At 71.4% G+C, this 27812-nt stretch overlaps 1 protein-coding gene across 1 annotated transcript; it reads right to left on the reverse strand.

The window, feature by feature from the left end:
* Positions 1-18353: 18353 nt before the first annotated feature.
* On the reverse strand, positions 18354-27502 carry LOC120388481 (paired box protein Pax-6-like). The gene is made up of 7 exons (XM_039510303.1): positions 27385-27502; positions 24382-24540; positions 22908-22990; positions 22468-22618; positions 21013-21110; positions 18660-18780; positions 18354-18436 (listed from the first exon to the last, which is right to left on the reverse strand). The coding sequence occupies exons 1-7, from the start codon at positions 27497-27499 to the stop codon at positions 18354-18356; spliced, it is 810 nt and encodes a 269-aa protein (XP_039366237.1). The 5' UTR covers positions 27500-27502.
* Positions 27503-27812: the final 310 nt, after the last annotated feature.

The raw sequence follows: 27812 nt of genomic DNA on the forward strand, positions 1-27812 counted from the left end.
CCTGGGTTCCATCCCCAGCTCTGGGAGGGGAGCGGGGTCTGGTGGTTAGAGCAGGGGGGGCTGGGAGCTAGGACTCCTGGGTTCCATCCCTGGCTCTGGGCAGGGAGAGGGTCTGGTGGTTAGAGCAGGGGGGGCTGGGAGCCAGGACTCCTGGGTTCTATCCCTGGCTCTGGGAGGGGAGCGGTGTCTAATGGTTGGAGCAGGGGGGGCTGGGAGCCAGGACTCCTGGGTTCTCTCCCAGCTCTGATGAGGGAACAGCTGGGCCCCCACCTTTCCTCCCCCTGCCCCTTGGAAGTGGAGGGGGGGTTCCGACCCCATGACACCCCCTCCCCGCCCCTGAACTACCCCAAACTTACCTCCTGGGCAGGCCGAGCGCCTCTCCTGCGTCCTCCGGCTGGACGTACCACACAGGCCTGGCTCCAGCTGCCGGGCCAGGCTCCCAACGGGCAGGTGCTGCCAGGGGGGGCCCCCTCTGGGCCCCCTGCAACTGCTGCAGGAAGGAGATCACGGGTGGGGGGTGCCATCTACAGTGGAGAAGGGGAGGTTGGGAAAAGAGCCCCAATGTCGGGGGAGGGTCCCCACAGCCCCCCAACCCTTCATCCCTCCCCCACACAGCCCCCTTCACTCAGCATCCCCTTCCCAGCCGGGTTCCCCACAAAATGGAGCCCCCCCCCGTCCGCCCTCCTGGCTGGAGTCTCGCCCTGCCCCCCTCAGCCCTCACCTGGCCGGGGGCTCCCCCATCCGCTGCGACTCACACCGGCCTGCCAGAGTCATCATGAGCAGCGAGACCAGTTCGAGGGGCACCATGGCAGAGAGCCTGGAAGAGAACCAGCCACTCAGCAGGGGAGAGAACCCAGGAGTCCGGGCACCCAGCCGCCCACCTCCCTGCTCCAACCACCAGACCCCACTCCCCTCCCAGAGAGGGGGAGAGAACCCAGGAGTCCTGGCTCCCATCCCCCCCCCCCGCTCTAACCACTAGCCCCCACTCCCCTCCTAGAGCCGAGGAGAGAACCCAGGAATCCGGGCTCCCAGCCCCCCTGCTCCAACCACCAGACCCCACTCCCCTCCCAGAGCCCAGGAGAGAACCCAGGAGTCCTGGCTCCCAGCCCCCCCTGCTCTAACCACCAGACCCCACTCCTCTCCCAGAGCGGGGGAGAGAACCCAGGAGTCCTGGCTCCCATCCCCCCGCCGCTCCAACCACCAGACCCCACTCCCCTCCCAGAGCGGGGGAGAGAACCCAGGAGTCCTGGCTCCCAGTCCCCCCCCCCGCTCTAACCACTAGCCCCCACTCCCCTCCCAGAGCCGGGAGAGAACCCAGGAGTCCGGGCTGACTAAAGCCCCCCTCCCGGGGGCGGGGCGGGCCCTACCTGCTGTCAGGGGGGGGTCGATGTCTGTCTGTCGGTCCGGGCCCGGCTGGCTGGTGCGGATGGATTCGCCGCGCGGCTGGTCCCCTTATATCCCGGCGGCGGGGGCGGGGGAGGGCAGACGGGGGGGGGCGGGGCGTCTCTTTACAGCTCCCGGGGTTGGGGGGGAAATGCCGGGCGGGGGGAAGGGGGGACTCATACCCCGCCCCCCGCCAAGGGTCTCAGCCGCTGGGGGGGTAAAGGGTGTTTGCGACCCCCCCCGACCGAATATCGGCCAGGGGGGGTTCACTAGTACCCCGACCCCTGCCCCCCCCCGCTCCTACCGCCCCACTGCCCCTCCCCCCAGTGGGGCACTGCGGTACGTGCCGGGCCCCACACATCAAGGGGCCGCGGATGCAACTTCCCACGTCCCCTGGGCTGACTCACCGCCCCCCCCAACCCCCGGAAAGGGATCCGGCGGGAACCTGTCTGGGATGCTGGGGGGGGGGGGCTGGGCTAGCAGGGGGCTGCGAGTCGGGAGTGGGGGGCACCGGCAGGGCGGGGGGGTGTCCCAGGGCTGGGCTAGCAGGGGCTGCGGGTCGGGAGTGAGGGGCACCGGCAGGGCGGGGGGGGGGGGTCCCAGGGCTGGGCTGGCAGGGGCTGCAGGTTGGGAGTGGGGGGCACCGGTGGGGCTGGGGGGGCCCTGCCAGGATTCCCCAAGTGGGGGCTGCACTGGTGGGGGAGGGGTTTTGTACAGGGCTCCCCCCTCAAGTGCCTTGAGCTGGAATTCCCCCCCCCCAGCCGCGATAGGAAATTCCCTGCTAGAAACCCCCTGCTCTGGCCCTGGGGTGCGGGGGGGCTCAGTTACCGGCCTCCCCCTCTCCCCATACCTGGTGCTCATGGACAGGCCAAGTCTGGGGGTGTAGATCAGAGGGAACTTCCCCCCCCCCCGCGCACCGCACGTGTGAGTGTGACCTAACCCCCCTTTGCACACTCGTGTGACAGGCGGGGGGGCAGCCCTGCCCCCCCCAGGATTAGGACAGGCACCAAAGCGCCCCTGAAACCACAGACCCTCCCCAGTGCCCCCTGCCCCACGTCTCCCCCCACCGAAGGTCCTGGTGCCCCCCCCCCAGGTCCCACTGCTCCCTCCCCCGCCAGGTGAGCTGAAATGGAACTTGGCTCAACCTGGCCTGATTTCCGGGACTGGGGGGGCGGGCGGGGGCACACAGCAATTCCTGCCCCCTCCCCAGGTGGGCAGGTGAGAGGTTCCCTCCCAGCCCAACTCACCCCCCCCCCCGGGCTCCCCTCCTGGGTTCTCTGCGGGGCTCTGGAGGGGAGTGGGGGCTGGTGGTTAGAGCGGGGGGGGGGGCAGGGAGCCAGGACTCCTGGGTTCTCTCCCTGGCTCTGAGAGGGGCGGGGGGGCTAGTGGTTAGAGCAGGGGGGCTGGCGGCCAGGACTCCTGGGTTCTCTCCCCAGCTCTGGGAGGGGAGGGGGGGGGGCTGGTGGTTAAAGCGGGGAGTGGGGAGTCTGGACTCCTGGGTTCTCTCCCTGGCTCTGAGAGGGGAGTGGGGGCTGGTGGTTAGAGCAGGGGGGGCTGGGAGCCAGGACTCCTGGGTTCTCTCCCTGGCTCTGAGAGGGGAGTGGGGACTGGTGGTTAGAGCGGGGGGGGGGCGGGGAGCCTGGACTCCTGGGTTCTCTCCCTGGCTCTGAGATGGGAGTGGGGGCTAGTGGTTAGAGCAGGGTGGGCTGGGAGCCAGGACTCCTGGGTTCTCTCCCTGGCTCTGAGAGGGGAGTGGGGGCTAGTGGTTAGAGCAGGGGGGCCTGGCGGCCAGGACTCCCGGGTTCTCTCCCCAGCTCTGGGAGGGGAGGGGCGGCTGGTGGTTAAAGCGGGGGGTGGGGAGTCTGGACTCCTGGGTTTGTGGGGAGGACAGTGGGGTCTAGTGGAACATCAGAACGGCCAGACTGGGTCAGACCAAAGCTCCGTCCAGCCCAGTGTCCCGTGTGCCGGCAGCCGCCAGCCGCCCCCGAGGGACCGAACAGCAGGGGGCACCGTCGAGTGACCCATCCCCAGCTCCCGGCAAACAGAGGCCACGGACCCCATCCCTGCCCAGCCTGGCTAATGGCCACCGCTGGACCTGGCCTCCAGGGACCTGGCTAGGTCTCTTCTGAACCCTCTTCTAGCCTTGGCCTTCACAGCATCCTGCGGCAGGGAGTTCCACAGGCCGACGGGCTTGGGTAAAACGAGTGGGGGGGGGCTGGATGCCAGGACTCCTGGGTTCTCTCCCCAGCTCAGGCCACAGGGGGAGGGGGGGGTCGCCCCAGCTCGGTCTCCTTGTCCTTGGAAGCGGCTGGGTTTTCCGCAGCACCTGGAGGGCTCCCGACAGGAAATAACAGGACCAGGCTGCGTCTGCATCTTGTGTGTGCTGGGGGCTGACAACAATGGGGGGGGGACGGGTGGGAAGCAGCTGGGATGCGGGTGGCAGGCGGGGGGGGGGCGGGTGACGCAGGTGCACATCCTAGTGCGGCGACACACACTGAAAGGGAACCAGGGCTCCTGGAACGGCCGGGGGGGGGGGCAAGATGTGGGGCAGGGGGGCCGAAATCCAGGGAGCCCAGGCCTGGGGTGGGGACAGGCCCTGGTGAGCCTAGGATGGGGGCCACTGGGCCTGTGTGTGTGTCCCTGGGCTCTGCCTTGGGGGGCACTGACCCCCCCCCACCCCATGCCCCTGCCCCAGTGAGCCACTGTGGGGCCGGGCTGGGAAGCCGGATGTGGGGCAGGAAGCCAGTGATTGTTAGATGCTTTTAGACACCACCTGCGTATTTATCACCGGGGGGGGGCAGACGGCGGGGGGGGGGAGTTTATTTCCAGAGCTGAGAATTTGTTTATAATTCTCCTTTGGTTCCTTGAACTTTGGAAGTGATTTGGAAGGATAAACAGGCGGAAACCGGGGGTGGGGTGACCGGGACAAATGCTGCTCCCACAACACCCCCCGGCCCCCACCTGGACTGGCAGGGGCTGCGGGTCGGGAGTGAGGGGCACCGGCTGGGCTAGGAGGGGGCTGCGGGTCGGGAGTGAGGGGCACCGGCTGGGCTAGGAGGGGGCTGCGGGTCAGGAGTGAGGGGCACCGGCTGGGCTAGGAGGGGGCTGCGGGTCAGGAGTGAGGGGCACCGGCAGGGCTGTGGGGGCTGCGGGTCGGGAGTGAGGGGCACCGGCAGGGTTGGGGGGGCTGCGGGTCGGGAGTGAGAGGCACCGGTAGGGCTGGGGGGGCAGGGCCGGGCTAGCAGGGGGCTGCGGGTCGGGAGTGAGAGGCACCGGTAGGGCTGGGGGGGCAGGGCTGGGCTAGGAGGGGGCTGTGGGTCGGGAGTGAGGGACACTGGCAGGGCTGGAGGGGCTGCGGGTCGGGAGTGAGGGGCACCGGCAGGGCTGGAGGGGCTGCGGGTCGGGAGTGAGGGGCACCGGCAGAGCCACATAGACTCAGTGGACCCCCCTCCGTCATCCTGCACGTGACGGTGCGGGATCGTGGGGAAATCCTGGGTCGGTGGCGCTGCCTGGCATCGGTTGGCAGCCAGGAGCTTCCCAGCACGAGAAGGAAACGGCCCCAGCGCTTCCGGGTGGGGAACAATTATCCCAGGAATAAAGCTTTATCACTGGAACGAAAACCCGTAGCCATGAGTCACACACTGAGCCCTCCGCGAGAGAGACGGGCACTGGCAGGGCTGGGCTGGCAGGGGGCTGCGGGTCGGGAGTGAGGGGCACCGGCAGGGCTGGGCTGACAGGGGGCTGCGGGTCAGGTGTGTGGGGCACCGGCCGGGCTGGGGGGGGCAGGGGGCTGCGGGTCGGGAGTGAGGGGCACCGGCAGGGCTGGGGGCTGCGGGTCGGGAGTGAGGGGCACCGGTAGGGCTGGGGGCCGGGCTGGGCTAGGAGGGGGCTGCGGGTCGGGAGTGAGGGGCACTGGCAGAGCTGGGCTGACAGGGACTGCGGGTCGGGAGTGAGGAGCACCGGCAGAGCTGGGCTGACAGGGGCTGCGGGTCGGGAGTGAGGGGCACCGGCAGGGCTGGGCTGGCAGGGGCTGGGGGTCTGGAGGGAGGGGCCCCGGCAGGGCTGGGGCAGGGCCGGGCTGGGAGGGGGCTGCGGTCGGGAGTGAGGGGCACCGGTAGGGCTGGGGGCAGGGCTGGGCTGGAGGGGGCTGCTGGTTGGGAGTGAGAGGCACTGGCAGGGCTGGGCTGGCAGGGGCTGCGAGTCAGGAGTGAGGGGCCCTGGCACTGCTGGTGGGGCGGGGCTGGGCTGGCAGGGGCTGCGGGTCGGGAGTGAGGGGCACCGGCAGGGCTGGGCTGGCAGGGGCTGCGGGTCAGGAGTGAGGGGCACCAGCAGGGCTGGGGGGAGCCCAGGGCTGGGCTGGCAGGGGCTGCGGGTCGGGAGTGAGGGGCACCGGCTGGGCGGGGCAGGGCTGGGCTGGCAGGGGGCTGTGGGTCGGGAGTGAGGGGCACCGGCGGGGCTGGACTGGCAGGGGCTGCGAGTCAGGAGTGAGGGGCACCGGCAGGGCTGGGCTGGCAGGGGGCTGCGGGTCGGGAGTGAGCGGCACCGGTGGGGCTGGTGGGGGCAGAGCTGGGCTACCAGGGGGCTGCGGGTCGGGAGTGAGGGGCACTGGTGGGGCTGGTGGGGGCAGAGCTGGGCTACCAGGGGGCTGCGGGTCGGGAGTGAGGGGCACTGTTTCCATTTCCATGACTTCCCAGCCCTGAGAGCCCAAGGCCTGCAATCCCCACCCCTGATTTCAGCGTCATTCCTGCCCGGCCGGAGCAGGACGGGCGGGGGCAGAACCAGGTCTCTGCCTGTTGCCTGCCAGAATGGACACGCCAGGTCTATGTGCCAGACGCCCCCTTCCCTCCCGGAGCCGGGGAGAGAACCCAGGAGTCCGGGCTCCCAGCCCTGAGCTCTGCCCACCGACCCCTCCCCTGCCCGAGCTGTCCGGGGAGCTGCTCCCAGACACCGGCCAAGGCGGGTTCCTGCCCCCGGGGCCCCCAACAGCAGTGGCAGCGGGCGGGGCCGTGACGCGGGTTCACGCGGCTTCGTGGGGCGCTGAGGGAGAAGATGAACCAGAGCGAAGGGAAATGAGGCCTGAATTCCCCGCGGCACCAGCCCCCCAGGGTGGTACCAGCCCCCCCCCCGGGCTGGCGCCGCTCTCGGCCCGGTCTCCGGTGGGTTCTCCCCTCGGCCCGGCTGGAAGGGGCGAGTCTTTGCACCGGACGTTCACCCCCGTCCGAGCTGGGTGCTCGGGAACCGCTCGGCGCGAAGCCGGGCGGGACCCGGGGCCAGGAGTCTGCTCGGCTTCGGTGCCTCCTGGGTCCGACCCCGGCGCGTTCACCCCCCCCCCCCCCCGTCACCCCGTGAGCTCCCCACGGCGAGTTCACCCGGATGGGACCCCCAAAGGGCCCTGCCCCCCCACCCCGCAGCCAGCCGGTATCACCGCAGGGTTATTGGCCGACGGGAGCACAGCGTCGGGCAGAGCTGGGGAGCACAGACAGGAAAGTCCATCTTGGGGGGACCCAGAGCCTGGAGCCCTGGACTCCTCCCCCCCAAATGTCCCAAACCAGGAGAGTGACCCCTTCCCGCAGCCCAGCCCCACCCCCGCCCGGTGCCCCTCCTCCATCCTTTGTCCCTTTGCCGGGCCGGCTCCGACACCTCCGGGCCGGCTGGCTCCCTGCAGAGGACGGGCCCCGGGCCCCAGTTGCCAGGCGGGCCGGTCCCCGTGCCCAGGCGGCCTGGTGGCGGGATCCCACCTGCCCTCTAGGGGTCACTGCAGCGCTCACCCCCCCCTTGTCCCACCGGCTGGATACTTGAGTAACACACAGGGGAAACTGAGGCACACACAGGATCCAGTCCTGCTGCGTCGCACCTGCTGATCCTGCCCCATGGGAGGGGGCGCGTGTCCGTCTGTGTGTCCCTGTGCGGGCATGGGGCCGGGACATGGCACTGCGGCATGGTGGGTGGGCAGGGTTGCCAGAGGACACCCCCCCCCAGCAGGCAAGGTGCTCAGCTGGGGGGATCCCCGAATGTGACCGCCTAGGTCACCATAGGGACATGCAGCCAGGCCTGGGGCACCCAGGTGCGTGGGGGGCAGCGGGGGGACAGTTTGCACCCTGCACTAATGAGGCTGGACTTGGGGGGCAGGGATCTGGCTGGAGAGCAAAGGGGGGGGCTCAGAGGTGAGGGGCAAGGAAGGGGGGGATGCTACCTGGGTACCACAAAACTTCAGCCCCCCAAGTCTCCCTCATTCAAGGGCATCTGCCAGCCCCACTGCAGCCCCCATGGCTCTGGAGAACCTGCCCCACGGGTCCCCTGTCTGCCCCCCAGGCTGGCATCCCTGGCCACTCCCCTGGCCCCATGTCTGCCCCTCCCACCGCAGCTGGGTCTGCTCCCCGAGTCACACCAGGCCACCCTCCCGAGCCAGGCTGCTGCCCCCTGAATCAAGGGCTGGGAGCCCCATGGCAGGTAGGACACGTCTGGCCTGATGCTCTGGGGCTGATTCTGGGGGGCTGTAACCCGCCCACCCAGTGCACCCCCCCAAGCTCCCCCCCCACCCCCCATGCTACGCTGGGAAGAATTTGGAATTTTCTGTAGCGATGTGATTAAGCCTGTGTGTGCCTCAGTTTCCCCTGCATTTGCACGGCTATGGGGTGGGGTGAAGGGGGCTGAGTCTGCTCTCAGGGCAGGCGATGGGAGCTGGGGGGTGTCCCCCCCCACGGGCCGGGTCACTGACAGCGCCATGGGGCCCCCAGCAGCCATCACCCCAGAGGGACCTATGTCCCCCCCAAGCCCCCCAGCTGGAGCCCAAGGGGCAGGTGGGGGGGCTGGCAGCTGGCACCGGCCTGAGGGCCGGAGACCCAAAGAAGGGGTCACGGCAGCTGGGCTGGGATCCGGGCAGGGGCTGCGCCCAGGGGACACCCCAGGCCCCGTCTTCTGCACCGGGGGGGGACGACATGTCGCTGCCAGCGCCCCCAGACCCACCAGGAGCCACCCCAAGAGCCTGGGGCCCACAGACTCCATGGGGGGACTGTGGGGCCCTGCCCAGTACGGCTGCACTCCTAGGAGACTGGCGCCAGGTGGGGCAGATCCCTGCCCCTGTGACGCCCCCACGGACCCCCCACTTCGCCCTGGCCTCCCTCCCCATTGCAACCTGCTCCCCTGCCCCTAATCCCCTCCCCACTGCAATCTGCCCCCCCCCCCCCGTTTGGCCAGGCCCCGCCCTGGTCCAGGCAGCAATGGGGCGCAACCACCAGGAGTGGCCACTAGGTGGCAGCAGGGGACAAATGATTCCCTGGTGGGGGGGCGTCCCCTTCATCACGGGGGGGGGGGGGTGGAAGCCTGGGGGGAGGGTAGAGGCGCCCCCCCCACCAGGGGGAAGTGGGGGAGTCTGCGGAGCATGGGGCAGCGGCTGCAATGGGGTGGGGGCAGCATGGGGGGTGTCACTGGGGAAGGGGCCTGGAGGGGTCTGAGGGCAGGGGGCAGCTGGGCCGCGGTTCCTGCCCGGGGGGGGTTGTGTGTTTGCCGGGGATCAGGAGTTGTGTGCAATGGTCCCCCCCCCCGTGAACACCTGCCGCTCCCCCACCCACTGACCCTGCCCCAGGGGCCAGGCACTGCCGAGGGGCGGAGGGAACACCCCACCCCCACGGCTGTCATGAAATAATTATTGTCCAACCCCCCCACCCCGCATCAACCAACGCGGGGAAAAAAATCCCTAAAAATGAACGGCCCAGAGTCAGCCACCAAAACGACACGGAAACCAACCGCGCCCGGTGAGACCCCTTTATTGTACACACCCCACAGCACAGAGACGGCTGCGGGTCGGGAGTGAGGGGCACCGGCAGGGCTGGGGGGGCAGGGCTGGGCTAGGAGGGGGCTGCGGGTCGGGAGTGAGGGGCCCCGGCAGGGCTGGGCGCGGAGGTGGCGGCGGGCCGGGAGTGCGGGGCTCTGGCAGGCTTGGGGGGCCAGCTGTGGGCTGGGGGGGCTGCGGGTCAGGAGTGAGGGGCACCGTCAGGGCTAAGGGAGGGGGCAGGGCTGGGGGCAGGGGCTGCGGGTCGGGAGTGAGGGCCCGGCAGGGCTGGGCTAGGAGGGGCTGCGGGTCGGGAGTGAGGGGCACCGGCAGGATTGGGGGCAGGGCTGGGCTAGGCGGGGGCTGTGGGTCGGGAGTGAGGGGCACCGGCAGGGCTGGGCTGGGCTGGGGGGCTGCGGGTCGGGAGTGAGGGGCACCGGCAGGGCAGGGCTGGGCTGGGCTGGGGGGGCTGCGGGTCGGGAGTGAGGGGCACCGGCAGGATTGGGGGGGCAGGGCTGGGCTAGCAGGGGCTGCGGGTCGGGAGTGAGGGGCACCGGCAGGATTGGGGGCAGGGCTGGGCTAGCAGGGGCTGCGGGTCGGGAGTGAGGGGCACTGGCAGGATTGGGGGCAGGGCTGGGCTAGCAGGGGGCTGCGGGTCGGGAGTGAGGGGCACTGGCAGGATTGGGGGCAGGGCTGGGCTAGGAGGGGGCTGGTCGGGAGTGAGGGGCACCGGCAGGGCTGGGCTAGCAGGGGCTGCGGGTCGGGAGTGAGGGGCACCGGCAGGATTGGGGGCAGGGCTGGGCTAGGAGGGGGCTGCGGGTCGGGAGAGAGGGGCACCGGCAGGATTGGGGGCAGGGCGGGGCTAGGAGGGGGCTGCGGGTCGGGAGTGAGGGGCACCGGCAGGGCTGGGCTAGGAGGGGGCTGCGGGTCGGGAGTGAGGGGCACCGGCAGGGCTGGGCTAGCAGGGGGCTGCGGGTCGGGAGTGAGGGGCACCGGCAGGATTGGGTGCAGGGCTGGGCTAGCAGGGGGGCTGCGGGTCAGGAGTGAGGGGCACAGGCAGGGCTGGGCTGGCAGCGGGCCGCGGTTCGGGAGGGAGGGGCACCGGCAGGATGGCGGGGGCGGGGCTGGGCTAGCAGGGGCTGTGGGTCGGGAGTGAGGGGCACCGGCAGGGCTGGGCTAGGGGGCGCTGCGGGTCGGGAGGGAGTGGCCCCGGCAGGGCTGGGGGCAGGGCTGGGCTGGGGGCTGGGTCGGGAGTGAGGGGCACCGGCAGGATTGGGGGCAGGGCTGGGCTAGGGGGGGGTGGGGGTCGGGTTTGAGGGGCACCGGCAGGGCTGGGCTAGCGGGGGCTGCGGGTCGGGAGTGAGGGGCACCGGCAGGGCTGGGCTAGCAGGGGGCTGCGGGTCGGGAGTGAGGGGCACCGGCAGGGCTGGGCTAGGAGGGGGCTGCGGGTCGGGAGTGAGGGGCACCGGCAGGATGGCGGGGGCAGGGCTGGGCTAGGAGGGGCTGCGGGTCGGTAGTGTGGGGCACCGGCAGGGCTGGGGGCAGGGCTGGGCTGGGGGCTGCGGGTTGGGAGTGAGGGGCACCGGCAGGGCTGGGCTAGGAGGGGCTGCGGGTCGGGAGTGAGGGGCACCGGCAGGGCTGGGCTAGGAGGGGCTGCGGGTCGGGAGTGAGGGGCACCGGCAGGGCTGGGGGCAGGGCTGGGCCAGGATGGGGGGCTGCGGGTCGGGAGTGAGGGGCACCGGCAGGGCTGGGCTAGCAGGGGGCTGCGGGTCGGGAGTGAGGGGCACCGGCAGGGCTGGGCTAGGAGGGGGCTGCGGGTCGGGAGTGAGGGGCACCGGCAGGGCTGGGGTAGGAGGGGGCTGCGGGTCGGGAGTGAGGGGCACCGGCAGGGCTGGGCTAGGAGGGGGCTGCGGGTCGGGAGTTCTTTGGGGTTCCAGGAGCCGGGGGGGCTGCGTGGTTTCCCACCCCCCCTTCTCATCCATCCTCTGCACCAGGGTTCGCTGCAGCATGACACTGGTACAAGGGTTGGGAGAGAGGGGGGAGCAGAGAGGCCCCCCCAGAGCCGCCTCGGGGAGACCCCGGGATCCGCCGCTGGGCAGGCCGACCTGCAAGAGAGAGCGAGAGACGGGCTGGAGTCAGACGGGGCGGGGAGATGGGGGGAGACATGGGCAGAGGGTTGGGGGTCCCCTCTGACTTCCAGCCCCCCAGGATCCCCATCTGGCTGGGGGGGTTGAGACTCTTCCTCCTTCCAGCCCCCCCCCCCCGGTTCCTTCCCTTTTTCACGGCTGTTTCGGTTCCCTGTCGGTTTCCGAAGCAGAATCTCACGGGGGGGGGGCACTCATGGGGGGTGGGGAGACGCTGGAGGGGCTGGCAGGGGAAATAGCCCCCCCACCCCAGTGCCAGGCAGGCCCCAGAGAACCAGAAGCAAATCCCTCCTGCCCCCTTCACCATCTGAGCTGCCCCCCCCCCGACCATTCTGGCCTTTAACTCCACCCACCTTCTGCTCTGTTTCCTGCAGGGGGGGGGACAGAAGTGCCCCCCCCCGATAAACCACAGGAACCCTGGGGAGGGGGATGGAGCAGGCCTGGGTCAAGCCACTTCGGGGGCAGCAAGGTGCAGCCCTGCACCTGGGATGTGGGGCCCTGCAGGGAGGGGACCCCAGGGAACTGAGGGGCTCACCCCCCACCTCCTGCTGCACAGCCCTTCCCCCCAAATCGCGGTCCCAGCCCCCATCACGCCAGGTGCTGCAGAGCCGCGCAGTCCTGCCCCGAGGAGTTCCCCGGGTGAACAGCCAACAGCCAGGTCGGGGCTCAGCCAGATGGAGCCTTGGCCCTATTACTGGTAACGACCCCCCCCCACCCCCCCAGCCGCTCTGCCGAGAGACCTAGGTTCCTTGGCAGATTTACAGGGGACCTGGGTCCCCCACACCCCCACTCAGGAGTGATTAACCCAGGGGCCCAAATGGGTGCACCCCTAGGGGGCAGCACAGGGCTCCCCCCTCTGTATCTCAGCACCCAGAGTCCTCAGCCACCTCCCCTCCCCCCCCCACATCCCTCCCAGAGCCAGGGAGAGAACCCAGGGTGGGGTGAGTGGGGTCTAGTGGTTAGAGCAGGGGGGGCTGGGAGCCAGGACTCCTGGGTTCTCTCCCTGGCTCTGGGTGGGGAGTGGGGGCTAGTGGTTAGAGCAGGGGGGGCTGGGAGCCAGGACTCCTGGGTTCTCTCCCTGGCTCTGGGAGGGGAGTGGGGTCTAGTGGTTAGAGCAGGGGGGTTGGGAGCCAGGACTCCTGGGTTCTCTCCTGGCTCTGGGTGGGAGTGGGGCTAGTGGTTAGAGCAGGGGGCTGGGAGCCAGGACTCCTGGGTTCTCTCCTGGCTCTGGGAGGAGTGGGGGGGGGTGGTATCTAGTGGTTAGAGCCGGGGGGGCTGGGAGCCAGGACTCCTGGGTTCTCTCCCTGGCTCTGGGAGGGGAGTGGGGTCTAGTGGTTAGAGCAGGGGGAGCTGGGTGCCAGGACTCCTGGGTTCTCTCCCTGGCTCTGGGAGGGGAGTGGGGTCTAGTGGTTAGAGCAGGGGGGGTTGGGAGCCAGGACTCCTGGGTTCTCTCCCTGGCTCTGGGTGGGGAGTGGGGGCTAGTGGTTAGAGCAGGGGGAGCTGGGGGCCAGGACTCCTGGGTTCTATCCCTGGCTCTGGGAGGGGAGTGGGGGCTAGTGGTTAGAGCAGGGGGAGCTGGGTGCCAGGACTCCTGGGTTCTCTCCCTGGCTCTAGCTGGGGGTGAGGGGGGATCTGACAGAGGGTCAGAGAACCCAGGCGTCCAAGTAACCCCAGCCCCCCACCCCGCTTACCCTTGGCCGCTCGCGTCCCGTCTGCGCCCCGAGTCTCCCCGCAACCCTGCGCCAGGCTCAGCCTTTAAACCCCCCTCCCCGCCCCCCGCCCCCCGGCCCCGCAGCCAATGGGGCGCGGCGGGAAGTGCCGCTTCCGGCCCGGGGGGAAGCCAGCGCCGAGAACCGGCTCCAGCTTCATAAACAGGAAGAGGCGGGGGGCTGAGGGGAGGGGGGAGGAGGCGAGAGAGAGACACGCGCACGCAGCCTCCGGGCAGCACCCGGAGGGGAAACTGAGGCACGGAGAACCCAGGAGTCCTGGCTCCCAGCCCCTCCCCGCTCTAACCACTAGCCCACACTCCCCTCCCAGCGCAGGGCGAGAACCCAGGAGTCCTGGCTCCCAGCCCCACCCTGCACTAACCACTAGCCCCCACTCCCCTCCCAAAGCCAAGAGAGAACCCAGGAGTCCTGGCTCCCAGCCCCTCCCCCATGCTCTGACCACCCCCCACTCCCCTCCCAGGGCCAGGGAGAGAACCCAGGAGTCCTGGCTCCCAGCCCCCGCCCCCATCACTGCCCTTACCCTTCATAGCCCGGAGTCCCTGGCTCCTGCGGGGGTAGCCTGGCCCCCCAGCTCAGGGAGGGGCAACAGCGGTACCCTGGGGCTGGGAGACAGGGGCAGCTGGCTTGGGTCTCTCCCACCCCTCAGCTCACAGCCCCCCCCCCCCCCGCCCCAGGCCCAACCTGTTCAGGAAGGTCCCCTCTCAGCTGTGTGTGTCCGGAGTGAGGGGCACTGGCAGGGCTGGGCTAGCAGGGGCTGCGGGTCGGGAGTGAGGGGCACCGGCAGGGCTGGGGGGGGCAGGGCTCGTCTGGCAGGGGCTGCGGGTCGGGAGTGAGGGGCACCGGCAGGGCTGGGCTAGCAGGGGCTGCGGGTCGGGAGTGAGGGGCACCGGCAGGGCTGGGGGGGCAGGGGGCTGCGGGTCGGGGTTGAGGGGCCACGGCAGGGCTGGCGGGGGCAGGGGGCTGCGGGTCGGGAGTGAGGGGCACCGGCAGGGCTGGGCTAGCAGGGGCTGCGGGTCGGGAGTGAGGGGCACCGGCAGGGCTGGCGGGGGCAGGGGGCTGCGGGTCGGGAGTGAGGGGCACCAGCAGAGCTTGGGGGGGGCAGCCTGGGGCTCCCTGTGCCCCACATCTTTGTTAGGCCCCCTGCTCCCTCAGCCCCCAGGGAGCCAACGCCCCTCAGGTGCCCCCCAGCCTTTGCCAAGCCCTCCCGACCACATCCTCCCGCAGGGAAGGTTTCAGGGGTGGGGACGGGTGGGTGGGTCTCTGGTTCCCACGTTGGGGGTGGGGGGACAACAACGGCAACAGGAACCGAGAGGCAGCCGCACCCCGAAAGGGTTAAGAAGAAAACCGCTGGGGCAGGCGGGTGGGGGCACCGCAGGGTCACAAACCTCAGCTACAGAGGTGCTGCAATTCGGGGGTGAGGGGCCCCGGCAGGGCTGGGTCGGGAGTGAGGGGCACCGGCAGGGCTGGGGGCTGGGGATCGGGTGTGAGGGGCACCGGCAGGGCTGGTGGGGGGCTGCGGGTTGGGAGTGAGGGGCACCGGCAGGGCTGGGGCTGCGGGTCGGGAGTGAGGAGCACCGGCAGGGCTGGGGGGGCAGGGCTGGGCTGGCAGGGGGCTGCGGGTCGGGAGTGAGGGGCACCGGCAGGGCTGTGGGGGGCAGGGCTGGGCTGGCAGGGGGCTGCGGGTCGGGAGTGAGGGGCACCGGCAGGGCTGGGGGGCGCCCAGGGCTGGGGGGGCTGCGGGTCGGGAGTGAGGGGCACCGGCAGGGCTGGGGGGGGACACTCTATCCCCCATCTTCAAGTCCAGAATCCTCTTTAGATCTCGGCCTTCACACTCCTGCCCCCCCCATCCCAGCCTGGATCCCCGCCCTGCCCCCCCATCCCAGCCTCCCCGCCCTGCACCCCCATCCCAGCCGCCCCGCCCCGCACCCCCATCCCAGCCTGGATCCCGCCTCGCCCCCCATCCCAGCCGGGAGCCCCGCCCTGCGCCCCCCATCCCAGCCTGGATCCCCGCCCTGCACCCCCCATCCCAGCCGCCCCCCGCCCTGCTCTGCTCCCCTGGGCTGTCGGGCCCGGGCCCCAAGTCACTTTAAGGATGATTCTGAAACTCGTAACCATGGCAACCCGACCCCCCCCTGCCCCCACCTCGGGCTCCCGCGCCCCAGCGCTGCTGCAGCGTGACTGGGCGAGAGAGACACTGAGCCGCGTGGGGCACAGGTTGGGGTAGGGGCAGTAGGGGCAGCAGGGGCAGGGGCAGAGGCAGTGGATGGAGGGCATAGGGGCAGGGGTGGTGGATGTGGGGGCAGTAGCGGGACAGGGGGCAGTAGGGGGCAGGGGGCTGTTGATATGGGGTCGGGGCAGAGGCAGTGGATGGAGGGGCATAGGGGCAGGGGCGGTTGATATGGGGTCAGGGGCAGAGGCAGTGGATGGAGGGGGCATAGGGGCAGGGGCGGTGGATGTGGGGGCAGTAGGGGCAGGGGCTGTTGATATGGGGTCGGGGCAGAGGCAGTGGATGGAGGGCATAGGGGCAGGGGTGGTGGATGGGGGGCAGTAGGGGCAGGGGCAGTTGATATGGGGTCAGGATGCAGAGGCAGTGGATGGAGGGCATAGGGGCAGGGGCAGTGGATGTGGGGCAGTAGCGGGCAGGGGCAGTAGGGGCAGGGGCAGTTGATATGGGGTCGGGGGCAGAGGCGGTGGATGTCGGGGGCAGTAGCGGGACAGGCCAGGGAGGCAGTTTTGCCCCAAATATTCCAACCCCCTACATCAGGCCCCAAATGGCCTGGATTCTCCCCCAGGCCTGGGGGGCGGCAGCCAGGTTTGGTGGAACGGGGAGGGGGGGCTGGTTCTCGCTGCCTCCTGGGACTCCGGGACCTGGGAATTTATCAGGGACACCCCCCGCCCCAGCCGTGTCCTGCAGCGTCACTGGGTCTGGGGGCGAGTGGGGTGGGGGAGCCGGATGGGTGGAGGGAATGGGGGGCAGTGGGGTGCGGACACTGTGCTGGGGGGCACTGGGGGGGTGCTGGATTGGGGGCCCCCCCACTGTCTCCACCTTGGCTCCCGTCCCCGCCATGCGGAATCCAGCCCGGATCTTCCCGCCCGGCCCGGCCTGGCCCCTTAATGTCGGCCTGACGCTGATCTGTCCTGACACCCCCTGCACCCCCCTCCGCCCCCATCGCCCTGGGGGCCGCATCCAGCTCCCTGTCACCAGCGCTGCTGCAGCGCTGCTGGGGGGGGCAGGAGGAGGGGGCAGCGGGGGATGGGGGCAGCGGATGGAGGGGGCAGCAGGGGATGGGGGCAAGAGGGGGCAGTGGGGATGGGGGCAGGAGGAGGGGGCAGCGGGGATGGGGGCAGCGGATGGAGGGGCAGCGGGGATGGGGGCAGGAGGAGGGGGCAGTGGGGATGGGGACAGCGGATGGAGGGGGCAGCAGGGGATGGGGGCAGGAGGAGGGGCAGCGGGGATGGGGACAGCGGATGGGGGGCAGCGGGGGAGGGGGGCAGGAGGAGGGGGCAGCAGGGGATGGGGACAGGAGTAGGGGGCAGTGGGGGATGGGGGCAGCGGATGGGGGGCAGCGGGGGCTGGGGGCAGGAGGAGGGGCAGCAGGGGATGGGGGCAGCGGATGGAGGGGCAGTGGGGATGGGGGCAGGAGGAGGGGCAGTGGGGATGGGGCAGCGGATGGAGGGCAGCCGGGATGGGGGCAGCGGATGGAGGGGCAGTGGGGATGGGGGCAGGAGGAGGGGCAGTGGGGATGGGGGCAGCGGATGGAGGGGCAGCAGGGGATGGGGGCAGCGGATGGAGGGGCAGCAGGGGATGGGGGCAGGAGTAGGGGCAGTGGGGATGGGGGCAGCGGATGGGGGCAGCGGGGATGGGGCAGGAGGAGGGGCAGCAGGATGGGGACAGGAGTAGGGGCAGTGGGGATGGGGGCAGCGGATGGGGGCAGCGGGGATGGGGGCAGGAGGAGGGGCAGCGGATGGAGGGGCAGCAGGGGATGGGTAGGAGGGGGCAGCGGGGACAGGGGCAGTGGGGGATGGGGGCAGGAGGAGGGGGCCGTGGGGGATGGGGGGCAGGCCGATGGGGCAGTGGGGGATGGGGGCAGTGGGAGCGGGTGGGACTAAGGGGCTGGGATGAGGGGATGGGGGGATCTGCCCCCCACACAGCTCCCCCTGCTGGGGGACGCCAGGGCTAAAGTATCCAGGAGCCCCCCCCCCCCCAGCTGGAGCCTCCCTGCTCCCCATACCCCCCCATCCCGCTGGTGATGGGGGGTGACACTAACACAGGAATAGCTGGGGGGGGCAGCACCTCCCCCACCCCGGATGCCCCAGGTGTTTCCTCCCCAGCCCCCCCCCCCGCCCGTGTTGACAGCCAGAAGTCGTTTCCTGTGGCAGCCGGCGCATGTTTATTGTAGGGTCTCCCCGGCACGTGTTTATTGTAGGGTCTCCCTGTCTGGGAGGTGGAGGGGCCTGTGGGGCTGATGGCGGGCGGTGGGGTGGGGGGGTCTTTCCCTCACAGGCGGCCGGACAGATGGACAACGGGGGCCAGTTGTTATTTACAGACGGGCTTTATTGACACACCACACAACTTATCACAGTGGGGGGCTCGGAGTGAGGTCACGGGGGTGTCAGGGGCCTGGGGGGGACAGGTCAAGGGTCAGGGCAGCGGGAGAATTGGGCCTTTCTCCCTCCCACCCCCCGGGATCTCTCAGCCCTAGATGGGTCCATCCGTTCAGGGAAAGATCTGGGGGTTGGGGGGGGGCAGACAGCCCCCCATTCCCGTGGTGGGCATGTGGGGGGGGGCACCCACTATCCCATCATGCCCCAGGAGGATGAGGAGCTGACACGTTTCCCAGAATCCTTTGCCAGCCAGGCTGAGTTGACTCGTCTCCCAGAATCCTTTGTGAGGCCTGAGCGCTTCTCCCAGAATCCTTTGCGGGGTCCATGGAGTCCCAGAATCCTTTGCCAGCTCCCGTTGGTTCTTTACTGCCCCCCTCTCTAGGGGTGGGGGGAGGGGAACACAAGACGGGAGGGTGCCACCCCCCAGTGGGGAGGGGAGGGGGACATGGGGAAGGGCTCGGTAATGGGGGGTTCGTCCCCCCCAACGCACACCACACTGGGTCACAGCGGCTCTAACAGACAGACACTGGCATGCGGGAACTGGGGGGGGATGACTGGGGATGGGGGCGCAGGGGGGCTCCCCCTTCCTGGCCAGGACTTACCCTGGGCAGCTGGGGATCTCCCCCCACCCCCACCCCCAGCCGTGGTGTCTGCCCCCCCCGGGGGCCAGGCACAGCCATCCCCCCCTCGCCCCCCCCCGGAAGGATCTGCTTTCTCCCATCTTTACAGACGCGGCCAATACTGGGGGACCTCCGGGTCGCCGCCAGGGACCTGCACGGGGACCGACACGCCGGGGGAGAGGAGACCTGGGGGCAGAGAGAGACGGGGCGTTAGGTGGGCAGGAGAGAGACCCAAAGGACCCGGGGCAGCTGGTCCATACGGGCCGTGCCAGGCCGCGGAGCCTGTGCCCAGGGCCAGCTGGTCCATACGGGCTGTGCCAGGCCGCGGAGCCTGTTCCCAAGGGGCAGCTGGTCCATACGGGCCGTGCCAGGCCGCGGAGCCTGTTCCCAAGGGGCAGCTGGTCCATACTGGCCGTGCCAGGCAGCAGAGCCTGTGCCCAAGGGGCAGCTGGTCCATACGGGCCGTGCCAGGCCGCGGAGCCTGTGCCCAGGGCCAGCTGGTCCATACGGGCCGTGCCAGGCCGCGGAGCCTGTTCCCAAGGGGCAGCTGGTCCATACGGGCCGTGCCAGGCCGCGGAGCCTGTCCCCAGGGCCAGCTGGTCCATACGGGCCGTGCCAGGCCGCGGAGCCTGTCCCCAGGGCCAGCTGGTCCATACGGGCCGTGCCAGGCCGCGGAGCCTGTTCCCAAGGGGCAGCTGGTCCATACGGGCCGTGCCAGGCCGCGGAGCCTGTTCCCAAGGGGCAGCTGGTCCATACGGGCCGTGCCAGGCCGCGGAGCCTGTTCCCAAGGGGCAGCTGGTCCGTACGGGCCGTGCCAGGCCGCGGAGCCTGTTCCCAAGGGGCAGCTGGTCCATACGGGCCGTGCCAGGCTGCAGAGCCTGTGCCCAGGGGCAGCTGGTCCATACGGGCCGTGCCAGGCCTGGGGACGTAGAAGGGACCAATGCCCAAAATCACCCAGTAATCCCATAATGCCCTGGGGGTGGCCCCAGTGCGTGGGGGGTAAGCCAGAGTTGGCATTGCTCCCAGGATGCTTTGCCCGCCCCCGGCCTTAGCCCTGCTCCCAGGATGCTTTGCCCGCCCCCGGCCTTAGCCCTGCTCCCAGGATGCTTTGCCCGCCCCCGGCCTTAGCCCTGCTCCCAGGATGCTTTGCCCGCCCGGGCCTTAGCCCTGCTCCCAGGATGCTTTGCCCGCCCCCGGCCTTAGCCCTGCTCCCAGGATGCTTTGCCCGCCCCCGGCCTTAGCCCTGCTCCCAGGATGCTTTGCCCGCCCCCGGCCTTAGCCCTGCTCCCAGGATGCTTTGCCCGCCCCCGGCCTTAGCCCTGCTCCCAGGATGCTTTGCCCGCCCCCGGCCTTAGCCCTGCTCCCAGGATGCTTTGCCCGCCCCCGGCCTTAGCCCTGCTCCCAGGATGCTTTGCCCGCCCTGGCCTTAGCCCTGCTCCCAGGATGCTTTGCCCGCCCCCGGCCTTAGCCCTGCTCCCAGAATGCTTTGCCCGCCCCCGGCCTTAGCCCTGCTCCCAGGATGCTTTGCCCGCCCTGGCCTTAGCCCTGCTCCCAGGATGCTTTGCCCGCCCTGGCCTTAGCCCTGCTCCCAGGATGCTTTGCCCGCCCCCGGCCTTAGCCCTGCTCCCAGGATGCTTTGCCCGCCCCCGGCCTTAGCCCTGCTCCCAGGATGCTTTGCCCGCCCCCGGCCTTAGCCCTGCTCCCAGGATGCTTTGCTGGCCGGGCTTAGCCCTGCTCCCAGGATGCTGGCCCGCCCCGGCAGGAGCCCTGCTCATGCAGGATGCTTTGCCCTGGCGACCGGCTGGAGCCCTGCTCCCAGGGGCTGTGAGACTCCTGTGCTGAGCCCCCCAAACCCCCCAGCCTGAGCCCTCCTCACCAGGATGCTTACCCCTGGGCCTGAGCCCTGCTCCCACGGTCTGGGTTGCCCGACCCCGGCCAGCCCCTGCTCCCAGGATGCCGACCCCGCCCCGGGCTGAGCCCTGCTCCCAGGATGCTTTGCCCGCCCCGGGCTGAGCCCTGCTCCCAGGATGCTTTGCCCAGGTAGCCCCTGCTGGAGGTGCTGGTGCCGAGCCCCCTCCGACCCACGCTGCCCCGGGCTGAGCCCCCGACCCCACATCCCCTGCTGGGGCCCCTCACCGACCGGGCGCCCGGGCTGAGCCCCCACACTGACCCCACTGCCCCGGGCTGGCCCCCACACTGACTGGACCCCTGGGCGGGGCTGTGACCGACTCCTGTGCTGAGCCCCAAACCCCCCCAGCTGGAGCCCTCCCCTCACCGACCCCACATACCCCCGGCTGAGCCCCCACGTAACCCCAGCCTGAGCCCTCCCCTCACCCACATAACCCCCTGGCTGAGTCCCCACTGACCCCACGGTCTGAGCCCCCAGACCCCACATCCCCTGCTGGGCCGAGCCCCCTCACCGACCCCACGTAACCCCGGGCTGAGCCCCCTCACCGACCCCACCTAACCCCCGGGCTGAGCCCCACACTGACCCCACGTGCCCGGGCTGAGCCCCACACACTGACCCCATGAACCCCCGGGCTGAGCCCCCCTCACCGACCCCACGTAACCCCTCTCTGGGCTGACCCCACCACACCAACCCCATGTACCCCCAGGCTAAGCTCCCCACAGACCTCCCCAGGCTGAACCCCCACCACACCAACCCCATGTACCCCCAGGCTAAGCTCCCCCACAGACCTCCCCAGGCTGAACCCCACGTCAACCCCATGTACCCCCCCAGGTCCCCTCCCCGCCCCCCTCACCTGCATGGGGAGGCTGTTGGCCATGGGGAAGCTGGGCAGTGGGGGGAGGGCTCCGTAGCTGGTGGGGAGGGGCCCCTCACTGCGCCCCAGCAGGGCACCTGGCGGGAGAGGACAGTCATCCACTGGCCGGGGGGGCAGGGAGGGATATGGCGTCCCTTGCGGGGTTGGGGGAAGAGGATGGCGGGGGTGAGGTAGGGACGCAGCGGGACCGTTCTTAGTGTTGTCTCGAAACGCTTCGTGCCTCAGTGTCCCCGGTGTGTTACTCAAGTATCTCTGCGGCGGGACAAGGCGGGTGAGGGCTGCAGGTGGGACCCCGCCGCCCACGGACAGGAGTGTGCCTCTGGGGGGGGTACTTGATCCGGCAAGTGGTGGCACCGACTGGGGTGTATGGGGTGGGGCTGGAGGGGTGAGGGAGCAGTTGGGGATACCTGATCCAGCAGGGGTATGGATGGGGACCGGGGCAATGGAGAGCAGTGGGGGTGCCGGGGGCAGTGGGGCAGGGGACAGCGGGAGGACTGGAGGGCAGACGAGACAGAGAACAGTGTGGGTGGGTGGGGGTACTGGGGGAAGTGGGGTACCCAGGGGCAGTAGGGGTTCGGGGAGGGCACTGAGGGGTACCGGGGGCAGTGGAGGGTACCGGGGCAGTGGGGTATGCCAGAGAGCAGCGGGGTACCTGGGGGCAGTGAGAGGTACCCAGGGGCAGAAGAGGTACCGGGGCAGTGGGGGTACCGGGGGCAGTTGGGGTACCGGGGTACCAGGGGCAGTGGGGGTACCCGGGGGCAGTAGGGGACCGGGAGTACTGGGGGCAGTGGGGGTACCCAGGGCAGTAGGGGACCGGGGATACCGGGGGCAGTGGGGTACCCGGGGGCAGTTGGGGTACCGGGGGGGTACCAGGGGGCAGTGGGGGTACCAGGGGCAGTTGGGGTACTGGGGGTACCAGGGGCAGTGGGGGTACCCAGGGGCAGTAGGGGTACCGGGGTACCAGGGGCAGTGGGGGTACCCAGGGGCAGTAGGGGACCGGGGACCGGGGGCAGTGGGGGTACCTGGGGCAGTTGGGGTACCAGGGGGTACCAGGGGCAGTGGGGGTACCCAGGGGCAGTAGGGGTACTGGTGGGTATTGGGGGCAGTGGGGTACCAGGGGCAGTTGGGGTACCGGGGTACCAGGGGGCAGTGGGGTACCCAGGGGCAGTAGGGGTACCGGGGTACCAGGGGCAGTGGGGGTACCCAGGGGCAGTAGGGGTACCGGGGTACCAGGGGGCAGTGGGGGTACCCAGGGGCAGTAGGGGACCGGGGGTACCAGGGGCAGTGGGGTACCCAGGGGCAGTAGGGGTACCGGGGTACCAGGGGGCAGTGGGGGTACCCAGGGCAGTAGGGGTACCGGGGGCAGTGGGGGTACCAGGGGCAGTGGGGGTACTGGGGGGTACCGGGGGGACGCCAGAGAGCAGCGGGGGGTACCTGACCCGGTGGGGGGCGCGGCCGGGAAGGCCCCGCTGCCAGGGAAGGCCCCGGTGCCCAGGGGCAGGTGCCCGGACCCGCCCGCCTGGCGCCGCTGGTTGCGGAGCTTCTCCTCACGCCGCCACTTGGCCCGTCGGTTGGAGAACCAGACCTGCGGGGGGGGGAGGCGTCAGGGTCCCTGTGCAGGTGGGGGCCCCCCCAGACAGCGCTGTCCCCCCAGGGGGCCTGTGGGGGGTTCCCTCGGGGTGGTGAATGGGGGGCCCCGTTGGGGTGTCAGGGATCCCCCTTGGAGCGGGGGGTTCCCCACTGGGGGCTGAGGGGGTAACCCTGGAGCCAGGGGGTCTCCTTTGGGGCAGGGGGCCACCTCTGGGGATCAGGGGGTGTCCCTGGGCTGGAGGGGTCTCCCTTGGGGTGGGGGGCCCTGGGGGGGTCTCCCTCACCTGGATCCGGGCCTCGGGTAGGTCGATCTTGGCGGCCAGGCGCTCGCGGGCGAAGACGTCGGGGTAGTGAGTCCGCTCAAACTCTGCATGGGGGCAGCGCAGTCAGAGACAGCCCCGGCCCCATATACCTCGAGCATCCCCCACATCTCCGGCCCCCCGGATACGCCCAGGGCACCCCAGTCCCCCCACATCTCCAGCCCCCCGGATACGCCCAGGGCGCCCCGGGTCCCCCCACATCTCCAGCCCCCCGGATACGCCCAGGGCCCCCGGGGCCCCCCACATCTCCGGCCCCCCGGAGACGCCCAGGAGCCCCGGGTCCCCCCACATCTCCCGCCCCCCGGCTACGCCCAGGGCCCCCCGGTCCCCACATCTCCGGCCCCCCGGATATGCCCAGGGCACCCGGGTCCCCCCACATCTCCGGCCCCCCGGATACGCCCAGGGCACCCGGGTCCCCCCACATCTCCGGCCCCCCGGATACGCCCAGGGCACCCCAGTCCCCCCACATCTCCGGTATCTCCGACGTGGGAATGTTCCTAATGTTTTCTCTGAATAGGGTGGGGGCCTCAGTTTCCCCTGTGCGGTTCTCAAGGATCTACGGGGTGGGATAAGGGGATGTGATTGGTGCAGAGCCCGAGAGGGCAGGGGAATGGCCGACGCCCTGTCTCCTGGTAACTAATGGCCTGGCCCCCCCAGCCCCCCCCCCCCAAGGTGCCAACTGAAGGGGCTGGAGAACAAGGGGATCCGGTGGCCTGGCCCGGGAGAGAGACACAGGCCAGAGGAGGGGCTGGGGGGGGGTCTGTTTGGAGCCGGCTGGGGAGACGAGGGGGGGCAGACCTGGGGTCTGGGCTCCCCCCGAAGAGGGACCTGACTGGGGGGTCTGGGCTCCCCCCCAAGCTCTGGTTTGGGCTGTTCCTGTTCCCGGCCGGCTGAGGGTCCCGGGACATCGCAGGAAGTGGGGGGTGCAGGGCCCCGACTCCCCCCCACTCCATGGCAGGGGGATAAGGGGGGGGGTGAGCGCTGCAGTGACCCCTAGAGGGCAGGTGGGATCCCGCCCCTGGGCCGCCTGGGCACAGAGACTGATAGCCAGGCCCATCCCCCGCAGGGAGCCCGCGGGTGCCCCCTGGGCAGGGAGCCGGGCGGGGGCGACCAGCTGGAGGACGAGGGGCCGGGGGGGGGTTGCTCCGTGTGGGGCTGGGGGGGGGAGCTGGGGGCACTGGCACTAAGGGGTCGGGGGGCTCTGGGCTCGGGCCCGACCCAGCCGGCCTCGGCTCTAATTTCTGCCCTTGGCTCCGAGGGGGGGTCCCAGGGGGCGGGAAGCCGAGGGGCTCGCCCCAGTGAGAGTGACCCCGGGGGGGGGCAGGCTGCAGGGCCCCCCCCGGGAGCTGGGCCAGGCCAGGTGGGGGCACCGGGCCCGTGGACCTGAGACACCCCAGAGTCCGGCTCAGCCCCCCCATCCCCGCTGCCCCCCCCCCACCTTTCTCCAGGGCCTCGATCTGCTCCTGGCTGAAGGACGTTCGGTTCCTTTGCAGTTTGCGTTTCAGCTGCAGCCGGAGCTGCGAGTCGTCCGGGTCGTCGGCGCCGGCCCCGGGCAGGGGCTCGGGCTCCAGGCCACCGTCCAGCTGCTGGCAGCTGTCTGGGGGGGCAAACGGGGGAGACGCGTCACCCCTCCCAGGGACGGGTCTGTGGGAAGGGGAGTCCCCTAGGGACTAGCTCCCCCCATGGGGAAAAGAGGGGCTGGGCGAGCGGGGGCTGCGGGTCGGGAGTGAGGGGCACCGGCGGGGCCGGGCGAGCAGGGGCTGCGGGTCGGGAGTGAGGGGCACCGGCAGGGCCAGGGGGGCTGTGGGTCGGGAGTGAGGGGCACCGGCAGGGCCAGGGGGGCTGTGGGTCGGGAGTGAGGGGCACCGGCAGGGCCGGGGGGGCTGCGGGTCGGGAGTGAGGGGCACCGGCAGGGCCTGGGGGCTGCGGCTCGGGAGTGAGGGGCACCGGCAGGGCTGGGGGGCTGCAGGTCGGGAGTGAGGGGCACCGGCAGGGCCGGGGGGGCTGCAGGTCGGGAGTGAGGGGCTCCGGCAGGGCTGTGGGGGGCTGCAGATCGGGAGTGAGGGGCACCGGCAGGGCTGGGGGCTGCGGGTCGGGAGTGAGGGGCACCGGCAGGGCTGGGGGCGGCGGGTCGGGAGTGAGGGGCACCGGCAGGGCGGGGGGCTGCGGGTCGGGAGTGAGGGGCACCGGCAGGGCTGGGGGGGGCTGCGGATCGGGAGTGAGGGGCACCGGCAGGGCTGGGGGGGGCTGCGGATCGGGAGTGAGGGGCACCGGCAGGGCTGGGGAGGAGGGGGGCTGTTGGTCCTGAGTGAGGTGGGGGACGGCAGCGTTGGGGGAGGCTGGATAAATTCTCCCCCATCTCTGCCCCCCGCAGACCACCCTCCCGCTGCCCCCCGGCCCAGCGCTGCCCGTGTCCTGTATCCAGCCCGTCAGCTCGCGCTGCGCCCGGCGCCCGCGGGGAGACAAACCCACCCGTCAGCTCTGCCACCCTGATGCGAAGCGACAGCCCCGGCTGGGCTCCCCCCCCAGCCCCCGCCGGGCAGGTGACAGGCCAGGGGCCGAGCGCCAGAGCCGGGGGGGGTCTGACCCCCGGCCCCTGTTCTCTCCCCCCATCGCCAGCCTGGCCTCGGCCCCAACCATCTCCTTGGGGGGGGTCTGCCGGGGTCACAGCAAGAAACACGTCCCCCCGCAACGGGGGGGGGTGAAGGAGGAAGGGGGAGTGTGGAGGGAGAAGGAGGGGGAAGAGGGAGGCAGTGGGGGAGCGGAGCAGAGTGGGGGGCACAGGCTGGGTGGGGAGGAGCCTGGCAGTGGGGAGGGGTGGTGTGGGGTGTGCAGGCCGGGGATCGGAGAGGAGCCCGGCAGTGGGGGCAGTGGGGCACGCAGGCCAGCGGGGATCGGGAGGAGCCCGGCAGTGGGGCGGTGTGGGGCACAGGCCGGGGATCGAGGGAGCCCAGCAGTGGGGGCAGTGGGGGCACGCAGGCCAGCGGGGATCGGGAGAGCCCGGCAGTGGGGCGGTGTGGGGCACAGGCCAGGGGATCGAGGAGGAGCCCAGCAGTGGGGGGCAGTGGGGCACGCAGGCCGGGGGATCAGGAGGAGCCCAGCAGTGGGGAGGGTGGTGTGGGCCACGCAGGCCGGGGATCGAGGAGGAGCCCGGCAGTGGGGAGGGGCAGTGTGGGCGCTGGGCCGGGGATCAGAAGGAGCCCGGCAGTGGGGAGGGCAGTGTGGGGGCAGTGTGGGGCACGCAGGCTGGGGATCGGGAGGAGCCCGGCAGTGGGGAGGGCAGTGTGGGGCTCACAGGCTGGGGATCGGGAGGAAGCCCGGCAGTGGGAGAGCGGTGTGGGGCACGCAGGCTGGGGATCGGGAGGAGCCCAGCAGTGGGGAGGGGGCAGTGTGGGGCACGCAGGCCGGGGATCGGGGAGGAGCCCGGCAGTGGGGAGGGGGCAGTGTGGGGCACGCAGGCCGGGGATCGGGAGGAGCCCGGCAGTGGGGAGGGGCAGTGTGGGGCACGCGGGCTGGGGATTGGGAGGAGCCCGGCAGTGGGGGCAGTGGGGGCACGAGGCCGGGGATCGGGAGAGCCCGGCAGTGGGGGCAGTGGGGCACGCAGGCCGGGGTGATCGGGAGGAGCCCGGCAGTGGGGAGGGTGGTGTGGGCGCGCAGGCCGGGGGGATCGGGAGGAGCCCGGCGGGGAGGGGCAGTGTGGGGCGCACAGGCCGGGGTCAGGGAGGAGCCCGGCAGTGGGGGCAGTGGGGCGCGCAGGCCGGGGTGATCGGGAGGAGCCCGGCAGTGGGGGCAGTGTGGGGCACGCAGGCCGGGGGATCGGGAGGAGCCCGGCAGTGGGGAGGGCAGTGTGGGGCACGCAGGCCGGGGATCGGGAGGAGCCCGGCAGTGGGGGGGGGCAGTGTGGGGCACGCAGGCTGGGGGATTGGGGAGGAGCCCGGCAGTGGGGGCAGTGGGGGCACGCAGGCCGGGGATCGGGGAGAGCCCGGCAGTGGGGGCAGTGGGGGCACGCAGGCCGGGGTGATCGGGAGGAGCCCGGCAGTGGGGAGGGGTGGTGTGGGGCGCGCAGGCCGGGGATCGGGAGGAGCCGGCGGGGAGGGGCAGTGTGGGGCGCACAGGCCGGGGTCAGGAGGAGCCCGGCAGTGGGGGCAGTGGGGCGCGCAGGCCGGGGTGATCGGGAGGAGCCCGGCAGTGGGGCAGTGTGGGGCACGCAGGCCGGGGATCGGGAGGAGCCCAGCAGTGGGGAGGGCAGTGTGGGCGCGCAGGCCGGGGTGATCGGGAGGAGCCCGGCAGTGGGGTGGGCAGTGTGGGGCACGCGGGGTCGGGAGGAGCCGGCGGGGGAGCAGTGTGGGGCACGCAGGCCAGGGGGGGATCGGGGAGGGAGCCCGGCGGGGGGAGGGGAGAACATGCCGAGGGCTCAGGCCCCCCCCCGCCCCACACCTACCTGGGTTGGGCTGCCCGGGGACCAGCCCGTCCGGGTACCAGTCCTGCCGCCCGCCCCAGCCTGTGCTCTGAATGTTCAGCATCCTGATCTTCTCATACATCCCATCTGCCCCCATGGACCGGCGCCGGGGGGCGGGCGGGGGGCCAGGGGTCGCCCCCTTGGCCGGGGGGCAGCAGCCGTCCCAGGGGCCTGCGGAGAGCGGGACGAGACAGACACAGACACAGGCACAGCCGGTGACCGGGGGCGCGGGGATGCGGCTGGCTCTGGGGTGGGGCGCGGGGATGCGGCTGGCTCTGGGGTGGGGCGCGGGGGGCGGCGACACGGGAATGTCGCCCTGCAGAGCGGACGTCTCTGCTGACAAATCAGCCGGGCCCAGGCGCTGCCGCGTCCCTCACAGGACCCTCCCCCAGGGGGGCAGCTGCTGCTCC

The sequence above is a fragment of the Mauremys reevesii genome, linkage group 22 (genome assembly GCF_016161935.1).
Source record: "Mauremys reevesii isolate NIE-2019 linkage group 22, ASM1616193v1, whole genome shotgun sequence".
NCBI lineage: Eukaryota > Metazoa > Chordata > Testudines > Geoemydidae > Mauremys > Mauremys reevesii.

Excerpts from the sequence above, each read along its gene's own strand:
- LOC120388481 (XM_039510303.1), bottom strand. The coding sequence starts at position 27,499 with ATGGGGGCAGATGGGATGTATGAGAAGATCAGGATGCTGAACATTCAG. Across the intron at positions 24,541-27,384 it reads CCCCGGGCAGCCCAACCCAG|ACAGCTGCCAGCAGCTGGAC; the intron begins GTAGGTGTGGGG and ends TTGCCCCCCCAG. Across the intron at positions 18,437-18,659 it reads TCTGCTGCCTGGCACGGCCA|GTCTCCTCTCCCCCGGCGTG; the intron begins GTATGGACCAGC and ends CTCTGCCCCCAG.